Here is an 18,967-nt window from a genome sequence, read left to right as displayed (position 1 = left end):
ATTCCCGTGGGGGCGCTGGTGGCAAATTGAAATCCCCGAACGGAGCGTCGATTGTACATTCAAATCAACGGCATTTACCAATACGTGGCGCCAAGTACCTTGGCGTGTCAAATCGAACCTGGCCATCACAGATTGTGGCAGCTCATCACCACCGTTCTGTGGAAATACATCTCGGCAGCCAAGTAACTCTTGAGACGCGTGAAGTGGATGCTGAATGTGGAGGGGAAAAGCAGGAGGATCCGGTGAGGAAAAACAAATCCACGCGACCAGAGAGAGAGAGAGAGACGCTAACTGCACATGTCCAGCAGCAGCAGCAGGCATCGTCAGGGTCGGGATCGAACCCGCGACCTCTTGCGTACCAGGCGAGGGCGTCGACATCTGAGACACCGCCGTGCCCCTCCGTGGGCTGGCCGATGCAACAGCGGCAGTGCGGGGGGGAACTCCCGTGGAACGAGGAATTGCTTGCAACGTTTGACATGCAGCTGTGCAGCCTCTTTACTTGAAATGTTTCGTTTCAAACTCTGCACGGATGGATGGATGGAGGAGGAGGAGAAGGAGGAGGAGGAGAAGAAGATTAAGAAGAACATCGCTCATGTCATCGACCAGAGTCCAAGAAAGAGCGCTTGCTACGAGCTGACGGGAGAGAAACGGCTTGGATCCCGATTCGAGCGAAGCCGGTCCCGGAAGCGGCTTCGTTTTTGTCCTCCGCAGAGCAGAGGTCGGGCGCCACGGGGCCAGAGGGCAAACTCGTTCGCCGATCAGGCCCTGGCGATCTCGTCGGCAAGGAGCGTTGGAACGGCCGTCGTGCGGACTCTCCCGGCAACCGTCAGCGGCGGCAGCAGCGGCGGCAGTAGCAGATTTTGACTCGGCCATCGAACAAAAACGGTGGTCACCGCATTGTCGCGCGCCGCTTTCAGATGCTGCTTCAGCGGCGGCCGTCTGGAACGCTCTTCCCTTCCGATATTAGCAAGCCACTGGAGCTATGCCACTCTTAAATCATCACCTAGATGGACAAACTCATTTCTTTAGCGCTGATTTTTTTGCGTTAAGTCAGTTGTCCTTCACCCCCCCCGCACCTCCCAATTAGCACGGTTGGCTACGTGCAGTGCCAAAGAAGTTCAGCATAGACTCGCACAGAGACCCACAGACTCGCACAGAGACTCACAGACTCGCACAGAGACACATAGACTCGCACAGAGACCCACAGACTCACACAGAGACCCACAGACTCGCACAGAGACCCACAGACTCGCACAGAGACCCACAGACTCACACAGAGACCCACAGACTCACACAGAGACCCATAGACTCGCACAGAGACCCACAGACTCGCACAGAGACCCACAGACTCGCACAGAGACCCGTAGACTCGCACAGAGACCCACAGACTCGCACAGAGACCCACAGACTCGCACAGAGACCCGTAGACTCGCACAGAGACCCACAGACTCGCACAGAGACCCACAGACTCGCACAGAGACCCCACAGACTCGCACAGAGACCCACAGACTCGCACAGAGACCCGTAGTTTGTTGTCCTCCCCCCCCCCCCCCACCGCACCTTCCGATCAGCACGGTTGGCTTCGTGTGTCGCCGACGAAGTTGAGTGACTTGCTCCCGTTGGACTCTCTCCGCCCTCTCTCTCGTCCCTCTTTCGAGACCGTACGGATGTTGGCGGCGGCACGCCGGGGCTGTCTCTCCCTGAAGCTGCCCACGGCCTGGGCCACGCACGGTCGCTGCCGACGCGGAGCGGGCACGCGCGAGTGACTCGACCGTCCGAGTTGGCCTCGGCGGCTTTGTTGAACTGAACCGACAACCGCGTGACCTCCCCCCACCACCACCACCACTACCACCTCCACCTCCTCTTCCTTAAAACACCGTGAGAGCTCTCCGGCAGCCGTTCTGGAAGACGCGATTCCGACTTTCGCGCCCGTCGCGATGGAAGACGAAGAAAGATCTACTTGCGACACGTGGCCCCGGTCGCAGGCTGGAAGAGAACTCGGGACGCCCCCGTTTGTGGGCACGCGAGCGACAGAGATCCCCCATCATAGCCCGAGCAGGCTGTTCGGGCAGGTGCTGCTCGTAGCGAGCAGTAGCGCCTACGAAGGTCGGAATGGCGCGCTGAGGGGGGTGGGTGGCCGGCCAGCAGCCACCAAGCCCGGCCGCCTTTGTCTCCCCGGTGGCGGTTTTCGCTACGCACCGCACCAGGTAGTCGATTGAGGCCGAGTCGACCTCGGGGAGGCCCGGGACCGAATCGGATGATCCCCATCACTCGTTTGTCACGCAGCATGGCGCTAGTCGCTACGCTAGGCGCGCGCACACACACACACATACGCATATACACGTGTGCGCACGCACAGGTACACGGACCATTTAACTCCCGACGTCTTAACACCGAACGCCGAGACACACGCAGGGATCCGACGTCGAGGTGATAACACGGAACGTCGAACTCGGCGCCTAACGGAAAAGAAGGTTCTAACACCGGGTTCTCCGAACGCAAAGGTTCTAACGCAAGGCTTTCAATGTACCAGTTCTAACGCAAGGCGGTAGGTTATGACCACGGGCTTGCCGCGATGCGCACGGCGCTGCGTCGGACGACACAGGAATCCGTGTCCGTCGTGTTTGCCGGTCAGTGCAAATCCCTCGGTTGATGGTTGTGACAGCGTCGGGTTAGCGGTTTTATCCGGTTACCGTTCCAGTTAGCTGATATCGATGTGACGGACGACGCCGCGCATTCACGTCGTGTAACGCACGCGGTGGGGCGCCAATTTCGGCCAATCACAACTGCTCTCGTTAAGTGGGAAAGAGGGCGGGGGGGGGGGCGGGGGTGGAGCCACGCCCTCGTAGCCAATCGGCGACGCGCCCCACCCGTGAGCGGTCTACACCTCGGTCTGCGCTTTGTTGAACATTCTACGTCTTCCGTTTTGGGGCAGTGGGGAAAAAAAAAAACCAGCAGCGACTCTTGCAAACTCGGTTGGGGGGGCGGGGAGGGGGGGTCCAACACTGGAGGGCAGAGGGGTGGGGGGGGAGCGTGAGACCGCACCACCCCCCCCCCCGGCCCCCCATGCCCCCCCCTCCCCCCCCCACCCCCCCGGCTGACAATTCCAGAGCGTTGCGAAAAAAAAATGAAACTTAAAACAAATCCCGAGGTGACTTCGGGCGATCTGTCGGTCTCACCGATGCCCGTTTCGTTTGGGGGGAGAAAGAGGACAACGGGAAGCATCGCGGCGGCCGTGGTCATAACGAAGGTCCTAATGCCGGGCTTGGGTACGGTGACGGCATAACCAAGTTCTAACTCGAGGTTATGCTCGCCCGCTGCGCCACGCCACAAGGGGTTCTAACGGCGCAACGCCTTGGACGCGAGGTTTGAACCCGCGGGGTGTCCGAACCTCGCCTGCTTCTAACAACACCGCCACCCGGTTCTAACGCAGGGCTACTGGCTACTGGGGGAGGGTGGTCCGCTAACACCCCGGTTCTAACGCGGGGACGCCCGGCTTCCGGGGTTCTAACACCGCGAGGCTTCACGACGTCCGGCCGCTCGATCGCGAGGTTTCCCCGATGGCGAGGAGAGAGGCCCCACGCCCAAGCGCCTCTTGTCCTTGGCGGGCTTCTAGCGCGGCGGGAGCCGATGCCAAGGTTCTGGCTGAACCATGAAACCAAAACTCGTTTATGTTCTTGCCAGGCGTAAGGGCCCCATCACTGTGCTGCTGTGTTAGTGTAGCCCCCCCCCCCCCCCCTTCCCCGCCTCGTGTCAGAAGCAACCTGGCGGTCACAACAGACGGTAGCTCAACCAAGTGGCGGCCCGATCATCGTCATCATCGTCATCGTCGTTGCGTGGAAATTGAGAGCACCCCAAATAACTCCTTAAAACGCGCGGCGACGTCGATTCTACATGTGGAGGGATGGGCAGGGGGGAAATCGGAAGACCCGGAGAAAAATCCACGCGACCACCGAGAGGAGGAGAGGCGGGGGGGGGGGGGGGTCACCGCAGTCTCCCCAAACTTACAGCGGCAGGCGTTGGGGTCGGACTTGCGACCTCGTGATACCAAGCGAGGCCGTTGACATCTCCTAGCCACCGTGCCCTGGGCCCTAAGGGATTTGCGGCGTTACTCGAACGACCGTCGGTTCAACTGTGCTCGGACCGATCGGGGGACGGCGTGGGGGAAAAAAAGTCCCGCGTCGGTTTCCGCAACGTTGCCGCTGGACGGGAGGTGATGGGCGGAGCTCGGTGACGTCACCGGTGCGATGGGCTGCTTGACGCCCTTGGGGCCGTGGTGGGGGAGGGTTTCCCGCCTTGGGACGAGCCGCCCCGGAACGAAACCCTCCCAGCTCTCGCGTTGTCTTAACGCCCTGGGCTCTAACGCCTCCCTCCCCGTGCCGACACCCCGGTTCTAACGAACGCCGCCGCTTCCAGCGCACGTCTTTGTCTGCGTTGTTACGGGGCAACACGCATCCACTGCTCGCCCACAGGGCTCTGCCGGCACGTGGTTCTAACGCCCGGGGAAATTAACACGAGGGGCCTAACACCCGGGGTTCTAACGGGGAAGCTCGCGGACCACCCAAGAATCCGCGACTTCGGTCCCGGTCACGCGCAGCCCTCCGCTTCTAACGGTCAACGTTTTAACAAGAGAGGTTCGCGTTCTCAATGATGCCGACAACCCACGGGGGGTTCCGACACCTCGGTTCTAACGCGGAGAGCACTGACAGAGGAGGGTTCCCGAGGCCGACGTTCTAACTCCTCCTCGGTTCTAACGCGAGCTTTCAAGATCCCAGCCGGTGTCCCATAACCAGGGTTCTAACACGGAACTTCTCAATGCTGTGACAATCTCCTCAATGCTGTGACAATGTCCCCAATGCCATAACAATGTCCCCAATGCCATAACAATGTCCTCAATGCTGTGACAATGTCCTCAGTGCCATAACAATGTCCTCAATGCTATAACAATGTCCTCAATGCTATAACAATGTCCTCAATGCTATAACAATGTCCTCAATGCTGTGACAATGTCCTCAATGCTATAACAATGTCCTCAATGCCATAACAATGTCCTCAATGCCATAACAATGTCCTCAATGCTGTGACAATGTCCTCAATGCCATAACAATGTCCTCAATGCTATAACAATGTCCTCAATGCCATAACAATGTCCTCAATGCTATAACAATGTCCTCAATGCTATGACAATGTCCTCAATTCTATGACAATGTCCTCAATGCTATAACAATGTCCTCAATGCCATAACAATGTCTTTAATGCTGTGACAATGTCCTCAATGCTATAACAATGTCCTCAATGCCATAACAATATCCTCAATGCTATAACAATGTCCTCAATGCTATAACAATGTCCTCAATGCTATAAAAATGTCCTCAATGCTATAACAATGTCCTCAATGCTGTGACAATGCTATAACAATGTCCTCAATGCTATAACAATGTCCTCAATGCCATAACAATGTCCTCAATGCTATGACAATGCTATAACAATGTCCTCAATGCTATAACAATGTCCTCAATGCTATGACAATGCTATGACAATGTCCTCAATGCCATAACAATGTCCTCAATGCTATAACAATGCTATGACAATGTGCTCAATGCTATAACAATGCCATAACAATGTCCTCAATGCTATAACAATGCTATGACAATGTCCTCAATGCTATGACAATGCTATGACAATGCTATAACAATGTCCTCAATGCTGTGACAATGCTATAACAATGTCCTCAATGCTATAACAATGTCCCCAATGCAATAATAATGTCCTCAATGCTGTGACAATGTCCTCAATGCTATGACAATGCTATGACAATGTCCTCAATGCTATAACAATGTCGTCAATGCTATGACAATGCTATAACAATGCTATGACAATGCTATAACAATGCTATGACAATGTTATAACAATGTCCTCAATGCTGTGACAATGTCCTCAATGCTATGACAATGCTATAACAATGTCCTCAATGCAAGCCTTCTAACATCCTGGTTAACAAGCGCGAGGTCGTGGCTCTGACACGCGGAGCCGCGCCGGGGGTGGGGTTCTAAGTCCAGGATCGGTCGCCAGTGGCCAAGCCAGTCGGTGTGCGATCAGAAGTCGCTCGCTCGCTCCCTCGCTCGCTCCCTCGCTCGCTCCCTCGCTCGCTCCCTCGCTCGCTCCCTCGCTCGCTCCCTCGCTCGCTCCCTCGCTGCCATCGACGACACTCCGCAAGTCTCGGTCGATGCCTTGCTCGTTTCGGGCGTTGACTTGAAACCGGACGGGGCAAGCCCGGCGCACTGAGATAGGTCGAGGATGGTCACCGACGTGCTGAGTCGATCTCACAAAGACACCTGCCGGGAGTCCGCGACCCCCTTCGGTCAACCATCCAACATTTTGACAGCCACCTGGTGATCGGGTAATCTGGACAAAGGTGGAGGATGTCGTGGGATGCGTTATTTTTTGTTGTTGTTGCAAGTATGAGAGTATGAAAAATAAGAATAGGTTTGAAAAAAAATTATGCTTTTTTTTGCTTTTTTACCCCTCTCTGGCAGTAAAAACAGGCGTTGTGCTAAGATGTTCAAACACCAGATCGGAAAACTTGTTTTGTCGTTGCGAGGAAATCGCGTCACTGAATTGACCACACGCGGTTCTCGTGGTGAACGTGCAAACAACATACATGGCTCTGAACGTCCTTTATGACGTGTTGTCTTTGACGCCGATTGGCCTACACCAGAGACGGCCTTCCTTCGAGGGCCTGGCTTCACCAGCGACGGACCAAAGAACAACGCCACAAGGCGAACAGTGCAAAGACATGATTGAATGCTTTCGCGACTGCAGTAATTCATATTCTTAGCTCTTTCGGTAAAGTCACGTTGAAGGGAAACAATAAAATAATAAAATATATATAAAATATATATCAACACCTGATGACGACCGTTTGTGTTACGGTCGAAACGTAGTGAGAATTTTTATTGTTTTATACATATTTTATTATTTTATTGTTTCCCTTCAACGTGACTTTACCGAAAGAGCTAAGCATATAGTGCAAAGACAATTTTGTTTGTACACCTTCCTGGCAATGCAACGGGAGCTGTTAAGGCAATATATTCAAACGCAAGAAAGATATATGATAACATGCATATATTATTAATGTATGCGTCCATTATCAGAGCACGAACATGCAATCAGAGCACGCGCGTTTGCACGCTCATCACAAGTATTGTGTGCGCGGGTTAATGCAATGCTTAATTCCTTGCAAAAAAAAGGTATTATCCGTGTTGGTGTTTGAACATCTTGGCACACCCTGCTGTCTTATTCCCAGAACGGGTATAAAAAACACCTATTTATTAGTTTACACCAAGTGGAGAATGTTACAGTCGGAAGAATCGAAACTGCCCCGTATGCCGATCGGGGAAAAAAAAAATCTGATTTAAAATGTTTGTTTGTTATTGTCGCTCGGCAGCGTTGGAATAACCTTTGATGGCATCCGCTACAACAATAGCAAAAACATTGGCCTTCACTCTACTCCCCCGGCTGCTGTCGGAACGTTTTGAGCAACGCCCCTCGGTCCAGCCGCTTCGTGAACGTCGTCGCGATGGCCCTCGAACAGACCCCTCCTAACTTGTTCCGAACCTGGGCCTCCTCTTGACGCTCACCCCCCCCCCCTCCTCTCCACCCCGTGACTGGCGCCCGCGAGCGTCTCGCCAGCGCCCCGCGCAGGCGTATCGTCTGCGTGGCGGCCGTGTCCGCCCACGAGCCCCAAACGGGCGTCCGCACGTGCGGTCACCGTCGGATGGCCGCGCGAGGCGACGCTGGGCACCAGCGCCGGATGTGATACCAGCGGCACAAGCAGCGCAAGTCGTGCTTTCAAGGGGGGCCCTCCCTCCACCCCCCGCTCCGCGCTAAACGCTTTCGAGCTATCGACTCCGCTTCGGTGATCCCGCGCTTGCACGACTGCTCCAGTGCTGTACCGCCTTCAACTTTCAACCAACGACCGGGTATTCTTAGCTCTTTGGGTAAGGTCACGTTATTTTGTCGTTTCCCTTCAACGTGACTTTACCGAAAGAGCTAAGAATATGAATTACTGCAGTCACGAAAGCTTTAAATCAAAATTTGAACGACCCGGGTGTTTAGGGTTAGCGACTTGCCGTGCCACCCGGGCTGTGTGGCAAATAGAAAAAAATGCAATTACCTTACTGTGCAGGTTCAACATTTGCGTTTTAATATTTATATTTTTTATTTAGGGCCCCTTTATGACGGCATACGCTCCGGGCCCCGCTGTAGCTTCTTCACCCGGCACTGCCGGGACACCGCCCGCGGTAAGCGCTTGGGGCGCCTGTGAACGAGAGCTCCGTAGCCCGTCGGATGCCTCCCGCAGCGCGAACCCTCATTCGCACACCACGGGGTGCGAAGTCTGCGGTTGCTTTTCGGTGGGGCGGTGATGTCCTTACGGTCCCCGGTTGAGTGATTTGGCGAATTTGATCACGCACGCCCGCCCGCCCGCCGGCACGCCGGCACGCCGGCACGCCGGCACGCCGGCACGCCGGCACGCTTGGCCGAATCTTCCGCCTTCATTCGTGCGGCAATGTAAGCGACGGTGATGTCGATGATGTCGTAGTTGAAGGTGCTAAGGTCCTTCAAACAATCCAAGGTTCACACTCTGTGGTTCTTTCGGTAAAGTCGCGCGGGTAGGAAATTAATAGAGCACGTCGTTTCGGTCGCAACACCAGCGACCGTCAGCGGGGCGAACTGCTGACGCACGTGCGTCAGCAGTCCTCCCCGCTGCGTTTGTTTCGCCTGATGACGGTTGCTGGTGTTGCGATGGAAACGTCGTGATCTATTGATTTTCTATCGACTTTCATTTACCGAAAGAGCGAAAAGAGTGTGGATTCCTGCAGTCACGAAGGCCTCAAATCACAATCCAAGGTTTGCAGTCGACGCTTGTAATGGATTATAGCGATTCCTTCCAGGGTGCCGTGGTGGCTATGGGGAGATGTTAACTACCTCGCCGGGTATGCAGGAGGCCCTGGGTTCGATCCCGACTTTGACGGTGCCTGCTGCTGCATATTTGGAGTCTGTGTCTCTCTCTCCCCGTGGAGATGTTAGCTCCCTCGCCTGGTATACAGGAGGACCTGGGTTCGATCCAGTGGTGTCAGGGTCAGGATTGAACCCACGACGTCCGGCATACCAGGCGAGGTCGTTAACATCTCCTAGCCACCAGGAGTGACCTTGTGACGCTTCTGCCACCTCGTGGCAAAAAATCCACGAGGCGAATGGATTCGCTCGAGGGCACCGATGGGGTCGATGCAGACTGAACCATGACTGGATTTGCCTGCCACCAAACTCGTTCTGACCGGTTCAGGAGGTTCTGACCGGTCCAGCACTAGTTCCAGAGTTGGCTCTAACGGGTGCGACAACTGATGCTCACCGATATCGATTGCATCGTAACCGCTCCGGTTCTCACGGTCAAACCCAGCGCTATAACCGGTCCTAGCCAGACCCCTTAACGTTCTAACCGGTATTTGTTGGCACACAACCGCTTCGAACAAGTTCTGACAGGTCTGGAGCTGGTTCTGACCGCTTCCAGAAGCGTCACAACTCGTCTACAACTGCTTTGTAATTGAACACGAAGTTGGGCTTTCGCGACCAACATTCATGATAGAGTTTGTTTTTGGTTAGATCGCATAAATATAAACGTGGTGTCGTTAAACCAGCCACCACCCGGCACAGACTGTTAGTAAGGGGTTTGTCACGTAAACAAAACACGCCAATTAGTAACTAGTATAGTGTAGAGTGTATTGTATTGTAGTGCACTATAGAGTGTAGTGGATAGTGTGTTGTGTAGTAGTGTATAGTGTGGTGTGTAGAGTGTAGTGTAAAGTGTAGTGTATAGTGTAGTGTTGTAGTGTATAGTGTAGTGTGTATAGTGTAGTGTAGTGTAAAGTGTAGTAGACTACTTCAGCCCACCGGTGTGTTGGAGAGTAAATCCACAACATTTACAATCTGGCTGTCGCCTGATGATGTCGGTTGTAATTACTGGCGAAGCGTCACGGTGCTCAGATTGTAAATGTTGTGGATTTACTCTCCAACACACCGGTGGGCTGAAGTAATATACTACACTTTACACTATATACTATACACTACACTATACACACTACACTATATACTACACTATACACTACACTGCTACACAACACACTATCCACTACACAATACACTACACTACTATACACTACACTATACACTACACTATACACTACACTACTATACACTACACTTTACACTATATACTCTACACTACACTATACACACTACACTATATACTACACACTACTATACACTACACTACTATACACTATACACTACACTGCTACACAACACACTATCCACTACACTATACACTACACTACTATACACTACACTATACACTACACTATACACTACACTATACTACTATATACTACTATACACTACACCATACACTACACTGTGCTACTATACACTACACTACACACTATACTACTATACACTATATACTACTATACACTACGTTACTATACACTATACAGTGCACTACTATACACTACACTATACACTACACTACTATATAGTGCACCACTATACTAGTTACTAATTGTCGCGTTTTGTTCACGTGACAAACCCCTTACCAATTGGCCGTGTCGGGTGGTGGCGGCTCCAACGACAAATTAACATTTACGCGATCGAACCCAAGAAACGGTTTAACACGTTGGCTTTCGTGACTGATATCCATCGTCGAGGCTAACCCAAAACACCTCCTGTGCGTCATAGTTGGTTCTTGAAATGCCCACATCTCCTAACAGGATAATAACAGCTCTCCACCTGGTCCTAACCCAGGGGTGGGCACATTTGTTGACTCGCGGGTCTCAATGGGTTCTAAAATTTGACAAGAGGGGCCCGGCCAGGAACAGATGGATGGAGCGTTTGTGTGAACTAAATATAGATGACGTGTTAAAAAAACTCATTACATGAAAGGATTTGGCCTTTTAACAGGTAGCAAAGCGTTTATTTGCGAGGCAATTGAACAAATTGCACGGACATGGAACAATACAAAAACATATTCTTGGTTCTTTCAGCAAAGTCACCACGTTGAAGGGAAACAATAGTTACGTGGAAACCTTACCCGTAGAGGCGGTTAAATTTTGATCTAAAGCTTTCATGACTGCGGTGATTCATATTCTAGATTTGAAGCTTTCGTGACTGCAAGGATCCATACTCTTTGGTTCTATTCGGTAAAGTCACGTAGGTAAAAATAAAATAACAAAAATCACGACGTTTCCAACGCTGTCCTCTGGACAGTCCGGTCCCTTCACCTGATGAAGGTCACTTGTGTTGTGGCCGAAACGTCGTGATTTTGTTATTTTATTTTTACCTACGTGACTTTACCGAATAGAACCAAAGAGTATGTGATTCATATTCTTGGTTCTTTCGGTAAAGTCACCGCGTTGAAGAACCAAGAATATGAATCACTGCAGTCGCGAAAGCTTTAGATCAAAATTTTACCGCCTCTACGGGGAGGGTTTCCACGTAACTATTGTTTCCCTTCAACGTGGCGACTTTGCCGAAAGAACCAAGAATATAATTCCACTGCAGTCACGAAAGCTTTAAATCAAAAATACAAAAAAACACGTGTCGTGACTCCCGGTCAAAGTGCGCCATCTAATGGGGTAAACGGGGGCATTACGGGAGAGAGGTAAAATTTAATTTAATAACAATAATTTTGATTTAAAGCTTTCGTGACTGCAGTAATTCATATTCTTAGTTTTTTCGGTCAAGTCACGTTGAAGGGAAACCACAAAATAATAAAATATATATAAAACAATAAAAAATTATCACGACGTTTCGACCATAACTCAAACGGTCGTCTTCAGGTGTGTTGGTTTGCATAAATTTATTTTTATTTTATTTAAAATAAACCAACACACCTGAAGACGACCGTTTGAGTTATGGTCGAAACGTCGTGAGAATTTTTTATTGTTTTATATATATTTTATTATTTTGTTGTTTCCCTTCAACGTGACTTTACCGAAAAAACTAAGAATAACAATAATAATGTTTTGGACAAGTTCGACGGGCCGGATTAAAAGGCCCAGCGGGTTCGTACTTTGCCCGCGTCCGTCCTAACCGCATCGAGAAAGTTCTAACAGGATGCCTGCCGACCTCTGTGCCGCCTTACAACACAGCGCTCGCAGCGAGCTCGTCGTGTGAGTCTGTGTGTTTGTGTGTTTGTGCGTGTGTTTGTGTGTGTTTGTGTGTGTAAAGCGGTTTCAAGAACGTGCAGGTAAGTGCAAGCGTGAAGGAGGTTCGTGGTTGTGCCCAGAGTGTATGCGAATGCCCCCCAAATGGTTCTTTTTTCCCCCCCTCCTCCAATGCATTATTGTCAATGCATATATGCGCGTTATTTATATAGATATGGCTATCAAAATATATACGCGCGCGTGTGCGCGCGTGTGTGTACGTACATTAATACGTGATGTGTGTATGTATATTTATACGTAATGTGTGTGTGTGTGTGTAAGGATTTCCCCCCTCCTCCCCTACACAATTGCCTGGCCTCTGCTAGCTGATGAAAGTTGCAAGCGAGAAATGCATCGTGTGAGCGGATGCCTCGGTGTTTTTCGCGATTCTCAATGTACTTCTCTTATTTATAGATACGGCCATGCAAATATGCTGTGTGTGTGCGTGCGTGTGGACGTGTACAGTAAACGCCTTGGATTGCGAGCAACTTTGCGAGTAGTTTTGCAAGACGAGCAAAAAAATTGGTAAATAAATATTAACTCGATAAGCGAGCGAGGGTCTTGGCAATACGGGCAGCAGTGAACGTGTCGACACGCTTTGTGCTGCCGAGCGTCACGTGATCACAACCTATATCCGGCGAGCGCTTTGACGTACGAGCGCTTTGACGTACGAGCGCTTTTGATCGTACGAGCGCTTTGACGTACGAGCGCTTTGACGTACGAGCGCTTTGACGTACGAGCTATTTGACGTACGAGCGCTTTGACGTACGAGCGCTTTTGATCGTACGAGCGCTTTGACGTACGAGCGCTTTGACGTACGAGCGCTTTGACGTACGAGCGCTTTTGATCGTACGAGCGCTTTTGAGCGTACGAGCGCTTTGACGTACGAGCGCTGTGACGTACGAGCGCTTTGGATTACCAAACGCGGTTTTTCCGGAACGAATTATTGCTCGAAATCCCAAGGTTTCACTGCGTATAGTACACACGAGGAGCGGCGGTGTAGCGGTTAGCGCTACGCTGTGCTACAGGCCCGCTCACGGCCAACACCGGTGACGGTGAACTGAACCGGTCCTGGGCTTCTTGCCCTAGGTAGACTCGGCCTAAAGTGAGTACCTGGTGTCGCAGCGGTGTGTGAAGCATCAGCCACTGGGGAGACAGGTGGCCTTCATTGGTGCTATTCGCGAACAGCGCTCGCCACAACCGTCTGTTAAAGGCTATACGGGGGACCTTTGTCTTGATGTGAATGTTGATGTATATGAATGTGGGTGTGAATGTTGATGTATAAATGTGAATGTTGTATATGAATGTGAATGTTGTATATAAATGTGGGTGTGTATATGAATGTTGTTGCATATGAATGTTGTATATGAATGTGGGTGTGTGAATTTGAATGTTGATGTGTCTGAATGTGAATGTTGTATATGAATGTTGTATGTGAATGTTGATGTGTGGGTGAATGTTGATGTATATAAATGTGAATGTTGATGTATATGAATGTGGGTGAGTGAATGTGAATGTTGATGTATATAAATGTGTGTGTACGTGAGTGTTGATGTATATGAACGTGTGTATATGAATGTGAATGTTGTATATGAATGTGGGTGTGTGTATATGAATGTTATATATGAATGTGGGTGTGTGAATGTTGATGTATGTGAATGTTGATGAATGTGGATGTGTGTGAATGTTGATGTATATGAATGTGGGTGTGTGGGTGAATGTTGATGTATATTAATGTGAATGTTGATGCATATGAATGTGGGTGTGAATGTTGATGCATATGAATGTGGATGTGTGGGTGAATGTTGAAGTATATGACTGTGGGTGTGTGTGTGAATGTTGATGCATATGAATGTGAGTGTGGGTGAATGTTGATGTATATGAATGTGTGTGTGTGAATGTTGATGAATGTGGATGTGTGGGTGAATGTTGATGTATATGAATGTGGTGTGAATGTGGATATGTTATGTATGTGAATGTTGATGTATATTAACGTGTGTGCGTGTGTAGAAACATTTCGGCTGGCCTGCCTACGATCCATCCTGGGTTTAAGCAGGCTGGATTCTGTGAGGAGCTCACAAATCCTTTAAAGATCTGGGCAAGGTCCCATCGGTGAGCTCCTCCGGCGGGCAAGGCTGCGATGGCTGGGTCATGTAGCCCGCATGCCCAGCCACCGCATGCCGAAACAGCTTTTGTTCGGCCGGATCGAGGGGGCTAAACGGGCGCGGCACGGGCTAGAGAAGAGATGGAGTGATGTGGTACAGGAGGACGTGGAGCTGAGTGGACTTGCCGATGACTGGTACCAGCGGTGTCAAGATCGGCCTCTGTGGAGGAGGCTCGTGAAGGACGCTACTGGGCAGTTGGAGGTAGTCGCCCTCCAACAACAACGGAGGGCGGAGGAGCGACGCTCACAACAACGAGCGGAGCGCCGGGTGGCTAAAGCACAGCAGGTTGGCACAGTAGGGGGCACAGGTGGTGCATCAGCCAGTCATCTCAGTCAGTCGACCCGTGGCACCTGGGTCTGCCCCGTGACCTGCCAGCGGGCGTTCGACACTTCACGTGGCCTCAAGGTGCACATAGCCTGGCACAAGCGTTGTGGTGACGTCACCGCCACTTAGTGGCGAATGGCGGTTGTTGTTGTGTACCTGTGTGTATGTGTATCACGCCAACCAAATTCAGTATTAAGTGTGTGTGCATCTGTGTGTGTACCTGTGTGTATGTATCACGCCAACCAAGATCAGTATTAAGTGTGTGTGTCTGTGTATAGCTGTGTGTGTGTACGTGTGTATGTGTATCACGCCAACCAAGATCAGTATTAAGTGTGTGTGTGTATCTTTGTGTGTGTAGCTGTGTGTGTGTGTATATCCGTGTATCTGTGTGTGAATGTGAAATGGTGGCGAGCGGTAGTGTAGCGGTGCTCAGCGCTACGCGGCACTACGAACCTGGCCACCTGGGTTCGATTCCCGCTCACGGCCACCACCAACACTAGTGATGGCGATTCTCTGAACCGGTCCCGGGCCTCCCCTAGGTCGACTCGGCATCAAATGAGTACCCTGGTGTTGCGGTCTAGTGCAGTAAGCATCGCTCGCACTGGGGAGACAAAGGCGGCCGGGCGTGGTGCTGGCCACCCACCCCCTCGTGTGCCGTACCGGCCTTCAAAGCTGCTGCTGCTCGCTAACAGCACTTGCCCCTACAGCCTGTTACAGGCTACACGGGGGATCTTTTAGGTATGCACGTGACGGTTTTATAATCACCCCTAACCACGTCAGCATTGTGTGTATGTGTGTGTGTTGGTGTATGTTGGTGTATGTTTGTGTTGGTGTGTGTGTCCAAAGGTGCTCGCTAACAGTACTTGCCCCAAACCGTCTGTTCAGGCGATATGGGGGATCTTTGTCTTCGGTGTGTGTTTGTGTGTTGGTGTGTGTCATCTGTAAGATGCGCTTGCCATTCTTCCACTCCGGTGGTGGGTGTACATTCAGGACCCCATTCAAACCGAAGGTGGCATGGTCTTAGCTAGCTGATGAAAGTTGCAGGCGAGAATTTCATCATCGCTTGCGGCTGGGGTTGGCATCGTCCCCCACTCCTGATGTCGAGGGTAAATGGGCGCGGTTTAGGACTGTGGCTCATGCAGCTGCAATGGCTGCTTTGGGTACACGGTCCAGACCTTCCCCAGAGACCCTGGCTGACAGAGGAGGTGTTCAGGATGGTTGAGAAAAAGCGACAGGCCCACTGTCATCGGCTACAGCATCCCACATCAGAAAATGAGGAGGCTTACCGCAGCCTTCGCTTGGAGGTTCGGAGAGCCGTGAGGCGCTGCAAGGATGGGTGGTGGTCGTGGGTTGCTGAGGAGATGGAGTCTGCCTCAATGGCCCGTGATCACAAATCGCTCTTTAACTCCATCAAAAAAGTAACCTGCAGCGCCACGCCTATTATCATTAGGGGAAAGAATGATGATACAATCTCTGACCACCAGGAACAGGTTGCAGATTTGCTGAGCATTTCTGAGGTCCTAGGGGAGGGGAAATCACTCAGCCTGGAAAACAACGTGGGACAAAGTGAGGATGACCCTGCTGAGGCTGAGTTGCCTCAAATATTTGAAGAAGTCACCTGTGAGTGGCTGGCTGAGGTGCCATCTGTTGAAGTACTAAAGGCGATCCAGAGTCTGAGACCAGGAAAGGCACCGGGCAGAGATGATCTCCCAAGCGAAATGTTGAGGGAGGGTGGCGTTTGTGCGCAGACTGCCCTATATGACATAACAACAGTCTAGACCACTGGATGGGTTCCGCAGGATTGGAAGGATGCCCTGGTGGTCCCCCTCTTTAAGAAGAAGGACCGCACAGACTGTAACAACTACAGGGGCATCTCACAATGTGCCGGGAAAGGTCCTGGCAAGGATTATTCAACATCGCCTTGCCAGGCACGCTGAGGAGAGGCTTGCAGAGCCCCAATGCGGTTTCAGGAAAGAGCAGTTCTGCACAGATGCCATATTTTCTGTCCGTCTGCAACAGCAAAGGTATAGGGAATTCCAACAAGACCTACATCTCGGCTTTATTGACCTGGTCAAGGCCCTATGATACCATCAGTAGGCCTGGGCTCTGGGTTGCTCTTCGTGCTTTCGGAGTCCCTGACCATCTGCCCACGATCATTAAGGACCTTCATGATGGTGAGCGGAGCCGGGTAAAACTACGTGGCAGGGATTCGGAGCCATTTCCTGTTCACTTGGGGTGCGACAGGGATGTCCACTGGCTCCAACATTAACATTTTTCGACCACGTAGTTCGTGAAGCCTTCGATCGATGTACCGGAGGGATTTCCATCTGGTATAGATACAGTGGGAGGCTAATCGATGCCCGGGTGTAGTCAAGGGATGGCTCCCTATTGCTCAACCACGTTATGTATGCCGATCTGGTAATTGCTGCTCGCACAGAGGAGGAGGAGTTGGAGACGCTGCTGCTGCTGAGACTGGAGCGTGCCACTAAGAAATGGGGCCTTACCATCAGCTCCACCAAAACTAACCACCTGCCTGGGTATTTTGTACCATCGGACACTCCACCCCCACAACTCCCAATTGGTGATAGGGCAGTTATGGAGAGAGTGGAGAGTTTCCGATACCTGGGCAGTGTGCTTATGACCGGCTCCAGTTTAACAGCAGAGGTTTCACTCCGAATCAGTCGAGCGGCATTATTTTTTCATCAGTTGCATAGCGCTGCGTGGAAGCTACCTGGTCTGTCACTCCGCACGAAGCTTCAGGTCTTCTCGGCCACGGTCATTCCCTCCCTTCTCTACGCTTGCGAAACGTGGACCCCCCCAAATGAAACATCTTCGCCGGTTAGAAACATTTAGGCTGGCCTGCCTACGATCCATCCTGGGTTTAAGCAGGCTGGATTCTGTGAGGAGCTCACAAATCCTTGAAAGATCTGGACAAAGTCCCATCGTTGAGCTCCGGCAAGCAAGGCATCGTTAGTTGTGTCATGTAGTCCTCAAGGTGCACATGGCCTGGCACAAGCGTCGTGGTGACGTCACCGCCACTTAGTGGCGAATGGCGGTTGTGTTGGTGTGTGTGCTTTGGTGTGTTGTTGGTGTGTGTGCGTTGGTGTTGGTGTGTGTGTTGGTGTGTGAGTGTTGGTGTGTGTGTTGGTGTGTGTGCTTTGGTGTGTTAGTGTGTGTGTGTTGGTGTGTGTGTGTGTTGGCTGGGTCATTTGAACACGTAGCAGGCTTTCGCGACCAATATCCATAACAGGTTTTTTTTTTCCGGCGTTTGATCGCGTAAATATTTCTAATTTTATTCGTAAATATTTACTGGGCAGTTGGAGGCAGTCGCCCGCCAGCAACAACGGAGGGCGGAGGAGCGACGCTCACAACAACGAGCGGACCGCCGGGTGGCTAAAGCACAGCAAGTTGACACAGTAAGGGGGGTACAGGTGGTGGTGCACCAGCCAGTCATCTCAGTCATCTCAGCCCAGTCGAGCCGTGGCACCTGCTGGGTCTGCCCCGTGACCTCCTGCCGACGGGCGTTCGACACTTCACGTGGTAGCCTCAACGTGCACCTAGCCTGGCACGAGCGCCGTGGTTGACGAACCAGTCCTGGGCGGTTGTTTTGTTTTGTGTGTTGGTGAATTCTAGTAGAGCGCGCGTTAGTAAACTATTACAGTGTTCGTGACGCGTTTAAAAGCGTGCCAATAAAGTGGCCTCTATGGAATTGTAAGCTCTGCGTCTTATTTTATTTCGCCCGCAGGCGGATGTCTCATCGAGTGATTTTTGTGTTTTTTCTTGCACCTCCGATGTTGCACGGTCGCCTGCGTACGGCGCGAACGAAAGTTCAACATGCACAGGTGCAGGGCGCCACGGTGGCTGTGAGATGTTGACTACCTCGCCTGGTACACAGGAGGACGTGGGTTCGATCACACACCCTGACACCACAGTGGCTAGGAGATGTTGACTACCTCGCCTGGCACGCAGGAGGTCGTGGGTTCGATCACACACCCTGACACCACAGTGGCTATGAGATGTTGACTACCTCGCCTGGTACACAGGAGGTCGTGTGTTCGATCACACACCCTGACACCACGGTGGCTATGAGATGTTGACTACCTCCACCTACTCCCTCTTCCACCTCCTCCTCCTCCACCTCCTCCTCCCCCTCCTCCACCTCCTCCACCTCCTCCACCACCTCCACCACCTCCTTAACCTCCTCCACCTCCTCCACCT

General features: G+C 51.6%; 1 protein-coding gene across 1 annotated transcript in view; it reads left to right on the top strand.

Moving 5' to 3' along the window:
- The window catches only part of LOC116957919 (KH domain-containing RNA-binding protein QKI-like), a 62,678-nt gene extending 44,220 nt beyond the window's left edge, over positions 1-18,458 (top strand). The window contains exon 7 of the mRNA XM_076054425.1: positions 18,067-18,458. Within this exon, the coding sequence (XP_075910540.1) occupies positions 18,067-18,146 (80 nt within the window). The 3' untranslated portion in view covers positions 18,147-18,458. The remainder of the gene's footprint in view (positions 1-18,066) is intronic.
- The last annotated feature ends 509 nt before the right edge of the window (positions 18,459-18,967 follow it).

The sequence above is a fragment of the Petromyzon marinus genome, chromosome 66 (genome assembly GCF_048934315.1).
Source record: "Petromyzon marinus isolate PM22_M1 ecotype Great Lakes invasive population chromosome 66, UKy_Petmar_22M1.pri1.0, whole genome shotgun sequence".
Taxonomy (NCBI): domain Eukaryota; kingdom Metazoa; phylum Chordata; class Hyperoartia; order Petromyzontiformes; family Petromyzontidae; genus Petromyzon; species Petromyzon marinus.
This window is presented reverse-complemented; position numbering and strand designations above follow the sequence as displayed.